At 43.7% G+C, this 12028-nt stretch overlaps 1 protein-coding gene across 1 annotated transcript; it reads left to right on the top strand.

Annotated features, from left to right (window-relative positions):
* Positions 1-982: 982 nt before the first annotated feature.
* On the top strand, positions 983-11526 carry LOC120056082 (semaphorin-7A-like). Its single transcript, XM_039004240.1, has 12 exons — positions 983-1131; positions 1246-1347; positions 1441-1534; positions 1624-1728; positions 1841-1983; positions 2394-2572; positions 2735-2843; positions 2981-3152; positions 4103-4218; positions 9516-9661; positions 10486-10562; positions 10710-11526. Exons 2-12 carry the CDS (start codon positions 1345-1347, stop codon positions 11033-11035), a joined length of 1470 nt encoding a protein of 489 aa, XP_038860168.1. The 5' UTR covers positions 983-1131; positions 1246-1344; the 3' UTR covers positions 11036-11526.
* The last annotated feature ends 502 nt before the right edge of the window (positions 11527-12028 follow it).

Below are 12028 nucleotides of genomic sequence, written 5' to 3'. Positions count from 1 at the left end.
TATATGCTACAGGCCACATAAGCCTGTTCCAGGCAAACTTCCACAGTTCTAAGACCTCTAGAATGGTAGTATGACTGAGTTACATACCCTTACTGCAAACCTTACTTGTGTATTGTGTTGCTTTATATTGATTTAGCTCTATTCAGGTTGTGCTCTAAGTAGGATTGTCCAATACAGTTGCTGTAATGTAATTGATGGTAATAACAGAGGGAGGGTTATTGATATTTTTACAGTAAATATTTAGTTAAACAGTCCTTCCCCTCTTACATGCTGTAGACTAGATTACGTTGAAATGGATGTATTGAACATTGTACTGATGGGTTTGGATTTCTGAGCTTTAACTATTATTAATCATTAGTCCTAATAGAGACATGAGGGGTGCCATAGCCCAGAGTTTACACCAGGAGATGTCTGTAGGAGGAAGTGTTATGGTGGGTGTAATTAAGCTTGGGAGGGGCTGAGTGCAGGTAAAACAGTCACATGTGGCAGTACTGACAAGAGGAGAGAGACGTGGATAGGGGGGTCAAGGTCAGGTCACATTAAGGGAAAAGGAACCATTTATTGCCAGTATTACTTAGTTTCCTGCCTAGCAATAAAGATGCAATGTTTAGCGAGAAGGAGGAGACTCCACCCAAAGTGGGGTACATATACTACCACTATTGTAACCTTGTCTTTGTCGATTCAGCTGTTCGATCCTTTGGGAAGAATGAACTTGGTTTAAGCTTTCGTGGTGTCCGTCGAGTTCTTACTCTGATAATTAGAACCTAACAGTACTCTACATGTACAGATGTAGGATATTACTTTTATCAATATGTCGTTGCTGCACGGCAGGAAATGCAAACTTGTAGTATATTCAAGGTTTAAAAAGGCTTTTAAAGTTTGTAATTTCCACTTTAAAATGTCACTTGATTTACCCTAACGAAAAATGTATCAACGCCTACAAAAAAATGTCCATTAATTATTATCCACATAATAATTCACATGTCCTGTTGCTGCATGAGTATTTTCCTGCTCTATTAAACTGGCTCAAATGAAGATCCTATATCTGTACCTGTACAATATTTTTAATGATTGCCTTTACAGAGTCCTGTGTTTGGAGAGGGTTGTAGAAGTAATGATCCCACATCACCAGTGAGTATCTGAAAAGATGAGAGGATGTTGGTTTTATAGTACAGTTCATTACTAAAGTTGCACATAGAATATTTTGCATACAACCATGTAACACGGTTCTGTTTTGTCCTTCAGGACTGTCACTATAACATCACTGTTTTACGCAAGACTAAAGATCCAAACCAACTGTTCCTGTGTGGAACCAATGGACAACAACACACATTGTGCTGTTACATGGTATGGGACATACTTTTCATTATATAAGTATACATTACTTTTCATGGTACCATTTTGCCATTGGCGTGTTAACACAAAACGATTCCACTGTAGAACCCATCAGACGACCCGTCTATCTGCACTCCATCCAAGGGCATCCAAGACATTGGTCAACACATAAATGAAAGAGAGCCGTCGCTCCTCATTGGTGAGGAAAATGTCTAATTGGAAAACATTACTCTATAATAAGACCTAATGTTCATGAGTGGTTATTGAGCTAATGTGTTGTGTCTCCAGTTTCTTCTGAGGTAGAGGAGTTCTACACCACTCACTCAGGCACAGAGGGTTCCGTGGGGATCAACAGGTTTGGGAAGAACATGATATGGACAAAGAGTGGAACAGGTATGGAACAGGGCGAAAGAACAAGACATGGCCTGACATTGTTTTGCGTAGTACTGTATGTCTGATCAGACTGTCCATGGACCGTCATTATTCCTCCTGTTCTTTTCCTTAGAACAGAGATATGTGAGTTTGGTGGCTAGCGGGCAGAGAGAGGATCGTCTGCAGGACAGACTATATGCTTTCTACATAGAGAAGATCCAAGACCCGAGTTTGGACTCTGATCTCTGGGTTCCCCGGGTTGCTCAAGTCTGCATGGTAAGCACCACAGGAGGTTGGTGGCACCTTAATTGGGGAGGACAGGCTCGTGGTAATGACTGGGAGGAATCAGTGGAATGGTATTAAATATATCAAACACATGGTTTCCAGGTGTTTTAATGCCATTCCATTTGCTCCGTTCCGGCCATTATTATGAGCCGTTCTCCCCAGCAGCCTCCACTGGTAAGCACTACATACTGTAGAACATGAATCATGCCTGCACTGTATGAAATCACCAGTGTTGCAGTTTAGTTCAGAAAATATTTGTAGATCTTTCATATGTGGTACCACTCCATTTCTGCCCATTTAAGCCCTTAATTAAGACTAATTCCATCGGGGTCTCCTTGAGTGGTGTGTGCACTGCCCACTGTGATTATCTTAGCATGTCTGTGGTTGCATGTGTGTTCCAGGCTGATATTGGAGGACCTAAGGGCTATCTGCAGTTCACGTGGACCTCCAAGCTGAGTGCCAGGCTCTTCTGTGGAGAACATGGCAGCAGGCTGTCCTTCACCCAGCTAGTGGACGTGAACACTGTTCTGGCAGAAAGGTGGCAGGATACCAGGGTCTATGCACTCTTCAGGAATGGCTGGTAGGACGACATACTGTAGATAGATCAGAATGTACCTTAGTAACATACACAAATCAGCAATAACAACACAACAGGAGCTGGTAGCAGGGACTCGTAGTACAGTTTATGACATGAAGTTGCAGTGGATAGTTGAAACTTGCTGAGCTCTGTGTCTATCCCTAGGGGTATGAGTGCTGTATGTGTCTACACCATAGCAGATATTGACCGCATCTTTAAAACCTCCAACTTCAAGGGACACACGGGGTCCGTTCCAAGCCCACGACCTGGGGAGGTATGCTCAACAATATACTCCACAATATGACTTTCTAGTCAGCGCTACTCCTTTACTCTGTATGTCTACAATATTGGACTGTATTCTGTGTATGTCTTTGTATGTTGAAGTATACATACGTGTCCATCCTCTTGTAGTGTGTTAAAGACAGTACTAAACTCCCCACGGAAGTCCTGAAGATGGTGGACGAGTTTTCAGAGATGGAGGAGTGGGTCACCAGTGGGCCTCTCCTGGTCACTCACCAGTATTACCACCACATCTGTGTGGACAGCGTCCAAGGCAAAGGGAATGTCCTGTTTCTGTCTTTAGGTGAGAAGTTTTGATCTCTAGACGATGAATCATAAATGATCAGTCTGAAAGGAATGACGGGAATGTTATGTTTGGAGACCTTTAACTTATACCTCTTATGACCCTGCAGCAAGTGATGATAAGGAGCCGTATTGTGTATATGCTGTATATGTACAGTATATTTATAGGAATGTGGATGAGATGAGAAAGTTTCCATCTTATACTCACACCAGTTTCAAGAGACAGAGGCTTTCAGAAGGTTGAAATACTATTGACCATATATGGTACTACAGGGTGTAAAGTGACACTTTATTTTCACGCTGATCTTTTGTAAGGTGTAGAAAAGGCCTGTCAACAGTTTATTTTGAAGTTTAAAAAAGAGAACTAAGCGGAAGTATACTCTTATCACACTGTGCTGGGAGTCTTTGCCAAGCCGCAGTTCATTTCCTATCATTGCACACATAGACTTATGCAATCAACCCTAACTTGAGATGAATGCTTGCAAAACAGTTTGTAGGGTGTGTCAGAGACGTACAACCCTGACATGAGACTGATGAATGTAATTGAAGTACAGTATCAGATGCATTACTGTAGCAATAGTCATAGATACTCATAAATATGGCCCAGCATGCATCTGCATCTGTACTGTGAGTGGTGTAATATGACTGGAGGATGTCTCAACATTATGATGAAACATGAACTATTGTGTGTGTGTTATGCTTAAATGACTGTGTTGACATTTCTTACACACTTTTTTTTGTAATGTTTGACTCTCACTCATATCCTCAATGATGAATGACTGCTGTTTGACACTGTCTGTGTGTGTGTGTGTGTGTGTGTGTGTGTGTGTGTGTGTGTGTGTGTGTGTGTGTGTGTGTGTGTGTGTGTGTGTGTGTGTGTGTGTGTGTGTGTGTGTGTGTGTGTGTGTGTGTGTGTGTGTGTGTGTGCGTGCGTGTGTGTGCATACACTAGAGAATGGAGGGATTCATAAGATTCTGGAGAGGAATGGTCAGGTCTTCGTCATCGCTGAGTTACAACCTTTTAACTACATAGCACACATCCTCAGTATGATGTTGCACTCCTCCACGGTGAGTCAAGGAACACAGCCCACACCTAAACCTCCCCATTGAGATCCAACAGTGGTAGCAATGTAGTAATGAGACATGGAGTGGAATAGACAGAGTCAAAGAGATACCTTTCAAACCATGTTTTAACATGTGGATCAGTTATTTGATCACGGCTGAACATTTGATGATTGAACTGCAGATGTTGCTGTCCTTAAAATGCATTCCATCTGTGTATAATTTGTGGATTTAGTTGGATAATAAGTATTGGCCACAGGTTTGAAATCACATGCCTTTTTCAAATACACAGAATGTTGTAGGCTGCTGCTAACGTTAGATCCATCTCCAATGCGCCCACATTGGAAGGTGGCTTCCAAAATCCGAACACAATACGCCCCAGAGGTCTGAACGGGATGAGAGGGACAATAGACAACAATCCAAGATGGTGTAGCAGTCAGACGTCTTTGTCCTGTCGTGTCCCTTGAATATATCTTTTTGCATCTTTTTCTTCGCATATCTTTTAAATATATTTTCCTAAACCCCAACTTCTAAATACTCTCCTGCAACCCGCCTCACCCAATGTGGCGTGGATCTGTTTTTTTTCTCTAAAGTATTTCTATTTACTTCAGATCTGGAATCCTTCAACTGAAGCTAGCTAGCTAACTAGTTACCAGCTATCAGTCAGCAAACCATTGCTAGCGGTCATCAGCTAACCTTTAGCTCGGGAAAGCTCTCGCCAGTTCGAACAACGTGACTCAAACCAGAGCATAACGGACCTATTTAATTTTTAAAATGTTTTTTCTCTTCATATCCCCGGATTCCTACCGCAAACTCTGAACATTTTCATCTGGATCTTCGCAACTAGCTAACCGCAATCCCGGGTGACTATTCCTGGCTAGCGTTTCCATCCCGGAGCAAGCACCAATTAGCCTGAAGCTAGCCTGGCTAGGGCTCCTGTGCTACCACCGAAGCCCACTCCTGGGCTACAATATCCGGACCCCTTCTACTGCCGGTACGGGGCACAGAACCCCGCCGATCCTCTATGACTGGAATACCGACATAATCTGCCCGAGGATTCCAACAGGCCCCTCAGGTGCGACGTCCGCTGAAGGCCCATTCTGCTAACCACGGCCTGCTAGCTACCTAGAGCTACTTGGAAACCTACTAATCCACGACTGGTCTATCGACGTCACCGCAGAAAGAAAAAACAGATCACCATCGCGACGTCCCCCAAAGGCCATTCTGCTAACTTGCTAGCCCTGGTCTGCTAACTTCTAGCGTGTTTAGCCCTGGCCTACTAACTGTTAGCTTGTTAGCATCGGCCTGATAACTGTCTGAATCGCCGTGTCAGCCCAACCACTCACTGGACCCATATGTTCACTTGGCTACGCATGCCTCTCTCTAATATCAATATGCCTCGTCCATTACTGTCCTGGTTAGTGATTACTGTCTTATTTCACTGTAGAGCCTCTAACTCTGCTCAATATGCCTTAACCAACCATGTTGTTCCACCTCCTACATATGCGATGACATCACCTGGTTTAAATGTCTCTGGAGACTATATCTCTCTCATCATTACTCAATGCCTAGGTTTACCTCCAATGTACTCACATCCTACCTTACCTTTGTCTGTACACTATGCCTTGAATCTATGCTATTGTGCCCAGAAACCTGCTCCTTTAACTCTCTGTTCCGAACGTGCTAGACAGCCAGTTCATATAGCCTTTAGCCGTACCCTTATCCTACTTCTCCTCTGTTCCTCTGGTGATGTAGAGGTTAATCCAGGTCCTGCAGTGCCTAGCTCCACTCCCACTCCCCAGGTGCTCTCATTTGTTGACTACTGTAACCGTAAAAGCCTTGGTTTCATGCATGTTAACATTAGAAGCCTACTCCCTAAATTTGTTTTACTTACTGCTTTAGCACACTCTGCCAACCCGGATGTCTTAGCCGTGTCTGAATCCTGGCTTAGGAAAACCACCAAAAACCCTGAAATCTCCATCCTTAACTATAACATTTCCCTCCCAGATAGAACTGCCAAAAGGGGCGGTGTAGCAATCTACTGCAGAGATAGCCTGCAGAGTTCTGTATTACTATCCAAGCCTGTACCCAAACAATTCGAGCTTCTACTTCTAAAAATTCAGCTGTGCCCTCGATACCATATTTGAATTGATTGCACCCCATCTATCTTCTGAGCTTGTGCTACTAGGTGACCTAAACTGGGACATGCTTAACACCCCGGCCATCCTACAATCTAAGCTTGATGCCCTCAATCTCACACAAATGATCAATGAACCTACCAGGTACAACCCCAAATCCGTAAACATGGGCACCCTCATAGATATCATCCTAACTAACTCGCCCTCCAAATACACCTCTGCTGTTTTCAATCAAGATCTCAGCGATCACTGCCTCATTGCATGCATCCGTAATGGGTCTGCGACCAAACAACCACCCCTCATCACTGTCAAACGCTCCCTAAAACACTTCTGCGAGCAAGCATTTCTAATCGACCTGGGTGGGGTATCCTGGAATGACATTGACCTCATCCCGTCAGTAGATGATGCCTGGTTATTCTTTAAAAGTGCCTTCTTCACCATCTTAAATAAGCATGCCCCATTCAAAAAATTTAGAACTAGCAATAGATATAGTCCTTGGTTCACTCCAGACCTGTCTCCCCTTGACCAGCACAAAAACATCCTGTGGCGTTCTGCATTAGCATTGAATAGCCGCCGTGATATGCAACTTTTCAGGGAAGTTAGGAACAAATATACACAGGCAGTTAGGAAAGCTAAGGCTAGCTTTTTCAAACATAAATTTGCATCCTGTAGTACAAACTCAAAAAAGTTCTGGGACACTGTAAAGTCCATGGAGAATAAGAGCACCTCCTCCCAGCTGCCCACTGCTCTGAGGCTAGGAAACACTGTTACCACCGGTAAATCCACTATAATTGAGAATTTCAATAAGCATTTCTCTACGGCTGGCCATGCTTTCCACCTGGCTACCCCTACCCCGGTCAACTGCCCGGCACCCTCCACAGCAACCCGCCAAAGCCCCCACCATTTCTCTTTCACCCAAATCCAGATAGCTGATGTTCTGACAGAGCTGCAAAATCTGGACCCCTACAAATCAGCCGGGCTAGACAATATGGACCCTCTCTTTCTAAAATTATCTGCCGAAATTGTTGCAACCCCTATTACTAGCCTGTTCAATCTCTCTTTCGTATCGTCTGAGATTCCCAAAGAAAGCTGCCGCGGTCATCCCCCTCTTCAAAGGGGGTGACACTCTAGACCCAAACTGCTACAGACCTATATCTATCCTACCCTGTCTTTTTAAGGTCTTCGAAAGCCAGGTTAACAAACAGATTACCGACCATTTCGAATCCCACCATACCTTCTCCGCTATGCAATCTGGTTTCAGAGCTGGTCATGGGTGCACCTCAGCCACGCTCAAGGTCCTAAACGACATCATAACCGCCATCGATAAGAGACATTACTGTGTAGCCGTATTCATCGATCTGGCCAAGGCTTTCGACTCTGTCAATCACAACATTCTTATTGGCAGACTCGACAGCCTTGGTTTCTCAAATGATTGCCTCGCCTGGTTTACCAACTACATCTCTGATAGAGTTCAGTGTGTCAAATCGGAGGGCCTGTTGTCCGGACCTCTGGCAGTCTCTATGGGGGTGCCACAGGGTTCAATTCTCGGGCCGACTCTCTTCTCTGTATACATCAATGATGTCGCTCTTGCATGCTGGTGATTCTCTGATCCACCTCTACGCACACAACACCATTCTGTATACTTCTGGCCCCTCTTTGTGTTAATTAACCTCCAGAAGAGCTTCAATGCCATACAACTCTCCTTCCGTGGCCTCCAACTGCTCTTAAATGCAAGTAAAACTGAATGCATGCTATTCAATCGATCACTGCCCGCACCTGCCCGCCCATCCAGCATCACTACTCTGGACGGCTCCGACTTAGAATACGTGGACAACTACAAATACCTAGGTGTCTGGCTAGACTGTAAACTCTCCTTCCAGACTCACATTAAGCATCTCCAATCCAAAATTAAATCTAGAATCAGCTTCCTATATCGCAACAAAGCATCCTTCACTCATGCTGCCAAACATACCCTCGTAAAACTGACCATCCTACTGATCCTCGACTTCGGCGATGTCATCTATAAAATAGCCTCCAACACTCTACTCAACAAATTGGATGCAGTCTATCACAGTGCCATCCGTTTTGTCACCAAAGTCCCATACACTACCCACCACTGCGACCTGTACGCTCTCGTTGGTTGGCCCTCGCTTCATACTCGTCGCCAAACCCACTGGCTCCAGGTCATCTACAAGTCTCTGCTAGGTAAAGCCCCGCCTTATCTCAGCTATCTGGTCACAATAGCAGCACCCACTCCAGCAGGTATATCTCATTGGTCACCACCAAAGCCAATTCCTCCTTTGGTTGCCTTTCCTTCCAGTTGTCTGCTGCCAATGACTGGAACGAACTGCAAAAATCACTGAAGCTGGAGACTCATATCTCCCTCACTAGCTTTAAGCACCAGCTGTCAGAGCAGTTCACAGATCACTGCACCTGTACAAAGCCAGTCTGTAAACAGCCCATCTATCTACCTCATCCCCATACTGTATTTATTTATTTATCTTGCTCCTTTGCACCCCAGTATCTCTACTTGCACATTCATCTTCTGCACATCTACCATTCCAGTGTTTAATTGCTATATTGTAATTACTTCACCACCATGGCCTATTTATTCCCTTAACTCCCTTATCTTACCTCATTTGCACTCACTCTATATAGACTTTTTGTTTTCTTTCTTTCTACTGTATTATTGACTGTCTGTTTTGTTTATTCCATGTGTAACTCTGTGTTGTTGTATGTGTCGATTTGCTATGCTTTATCTTGGCCAGGTCGCAATTGCAAATGAGAACTTGTTCTCAACTAGCCTACCTGGTTAAATAAAGGTGAAATAAAAAAATAAAAAAGACAGGGACAAATTCAACCATAACTATATTTATATCTCTATAATAATATTGTAGAAGAAGTGGTGTTCTAATTGTAAGCCGGTAACTTTCTTTTGCAGTCAAGTCATTGTTCCAGTATTTCCTACAATGAACCCTTTTTGGTTCCAGGTAGAACTCTTTTGGGTTCCATGTAGAACTCTCTTTGTAAAGGGTTTTACATGGAACTCAAAAGGGTTCTACCTGGAACCAAAAAGGGTTCTCCGATGGGGACAACCGAAGAACCCTTTTAGGTTCTAGGTAGAACCCTTTTGAGTACTAATGTTTTTGTGGTGTTGTGTTCCAGGGGAAGCTGTATCTGGGCTCCAGCAGAGAGCTGGTTCAGATTGACCTGGACAGTTGTGAGCAGTATGGAGCCCAGTGTGAAGACTGTGTCCTGGCCAGAGACCCTTACTGCGGCTGGGACGGCAATCACTGCACCACAGCTACAAAGTGAGACCAAGCACAGCCTGCTTTGAGCTTATAGCATCTGCTGTATAGATATTTAATGGTGATTTGAAAATAGATTTCTCATTAATGGTTACCGACATATTGCTTTCCTCTCTGTGGTTTCCTGTGAGCCTTATAGTTAGTTTTGAACACTTGGTGGTTGTCAAAAATGCAAATATAGAGTGGTGCGTTAGTTTGGTCATTATGCTAGACCTTATTTTCCATCAGTTCAGCTCAACATGGCCAGAGACAGTTTTTCCAGAATGATGTAAACACACATGGCCCTTGTTCAAACAAATGTGGTGTCAGATGAGGGCACAAAAACAAACAAAATGTACTTCAAACAAATGTGGTGTCAGATGAGGCCATGAAAACAAACAAAATATAGTTCAAACAAATGTGGTGTCAGATGAGGCCATTAAAACAAACACAATATATTTCATTTGATTAAACGTAACATACAAGTCTGTCTGCAGTGTGTGTCAGTGGAAAATGTTAGTTCTCAATTGCTCACTGATCCCCACCTGCTGTTAAACGTATACTACACTTCCTCCTCTACACTCCCCCCACACATGTACACATGCTACACACACACACGATACTACACACTAACACACTACCTGTCGTGTAGTCAAACGCTCTCTGCACCGTGGTTTCAGTTCAGCTCTGCAGTTTTAAATAACTATCACTCTGCCTACCACAAGGTAGACACCCTACTATACCATAGACCGGAATGAGCAACCTCTGAGAGAAAAGAGACATTCACTATTTTCTGGTTGAGTTGCTTGTTGAGACTCCTTAACTCATATGCGCTTGTCTTTTTACAGTAAGACAATTCAGGATGTGGAGAACGGGAACCATCAGGTATGCAGCAACATATCCAGAGGAGTTACTGCAAGTAAAGGTGTGTAGTGTGTTACAGCCATCCTAGTATAAATACAAAACCACGTATTATGACCATTTACTATAATAAAGGATGGACACCATCCACAATGGTTAGCTATGGAAGTCTAAAAGCAATCTTAGTTTACTTTCCATTTTTTCGCTGCAGATGGAATCAGAATTCCTCTATCTTCAAAGTACTTCCTCAATTGCCCAACCTTTTCCAGCCACGCTGAGTACAGCTGGAGGCACCATGGCAACACCACAACAACACCGTGCATCTGCACAGGGTCAGAGCACCAGTGTCTCCTGCTAATAGAGAGCATGGGCCCTGAGCAGCAGGGGACATACAGCTGTGTGTCTGAGGAGAGGGGCTACCACAGGACCCTGGTGCAATACCAGTTACAGCTAGACAGTGGGGCCACAGGCCTGGCCTCTCCCCGCTTCGGTTGTCTGGGTCTGGTACTAACACTGGTCCTGACTTTGCTCTGCTAGAATCAGCTCTGTGGGTTCTCACCCCAGCCCTATGACCGAGCGGACTTGACTTGCACATGTCTGCACTTGCACTTTGGTCTTCCTTACACCCACGCTACCTCAAGAATAGTTCATGACAGTCAACAGTCAAGTGACCGAGCCATTTCCTTTGTTACTTTCACAATCAACTGGTCAAAAAACAGAACGCTGTAGAAGTTGAAGGAACTGCACTTGTGCTGAGTTAAGGATTTATCTGGAGGAATTGGCCTTTATGTATTTTATAATCATGCTCTGTTTTCCAATATGGAACTTTGCAGATGTTTGAAATATTTTATGTGACAATCTGAATGTATAGTATATTGCAAAAACACTTACGTTTTTAGAAATATATACATTTTTTCTTAACTTTTAAGTTTCATGCTAACAGCATGATAGTTGTAAATATATACAGTACCAGTTACAAGTTTGGACATTGCAGGGTTTTTATTTATTTGTACTATTTTCTACATTGTAGAATTATAGTGAAGACATCAAAACTATGAAATAATACATATGGAATCAAAAAACTAAACTAATTTGGGCCAAGAAACATGAGCAATGGACATTAGACTGGTGGAAATCTGTCCTTTGGTCTGATGAGTCAAAATTTTGGGTTCCAACTGCCGTGTCTTTGTGAGACGCAAAGTAGGTGAACGGATGATCTCCGTATGTGTGGTTTCCACCGTGAAGCATGGAGGAGGAGTTGTGGGGGTGCTTTGCTGGTGACACTGTCAGTGATTTATTTAGAGTGCAAGGCACCCTTAACCAGCATGGCTACCACAGCATTCTGCAACAATACGCCATCCCATCTGGTTTGCGCTTAGTGGGACTATAATTTGTTTTTCAACAGGACAATGACCCAACACACCACCAGGCTGTGTAAGGGCTATTTGACCAAGAAGGAGATTGATGGAGTGCTGCATCAGATGACCTGACCTCCACAATCACCCGACCTCAACCCAATTGAGATTGTTT

Source organism: Salvelinus namaycush, chromosome 1 (genome assembly GCF_016432855.1).
Source record: "Salvelinus namaycush isolate Seneca chromosome 1, SaNama_1.0, whole genome shotgun sequence".
NCBI lineage: Eukaryota > Metazoa > Chordata > Actinopteri > Salmoniformes > Salmonidae > Salvelinus > Salvelinus namaycush.
Note: the sequence above shows the minus strand (reverse complement) of the source record. Positions and strands in the feature narration are given on the sequence as shown.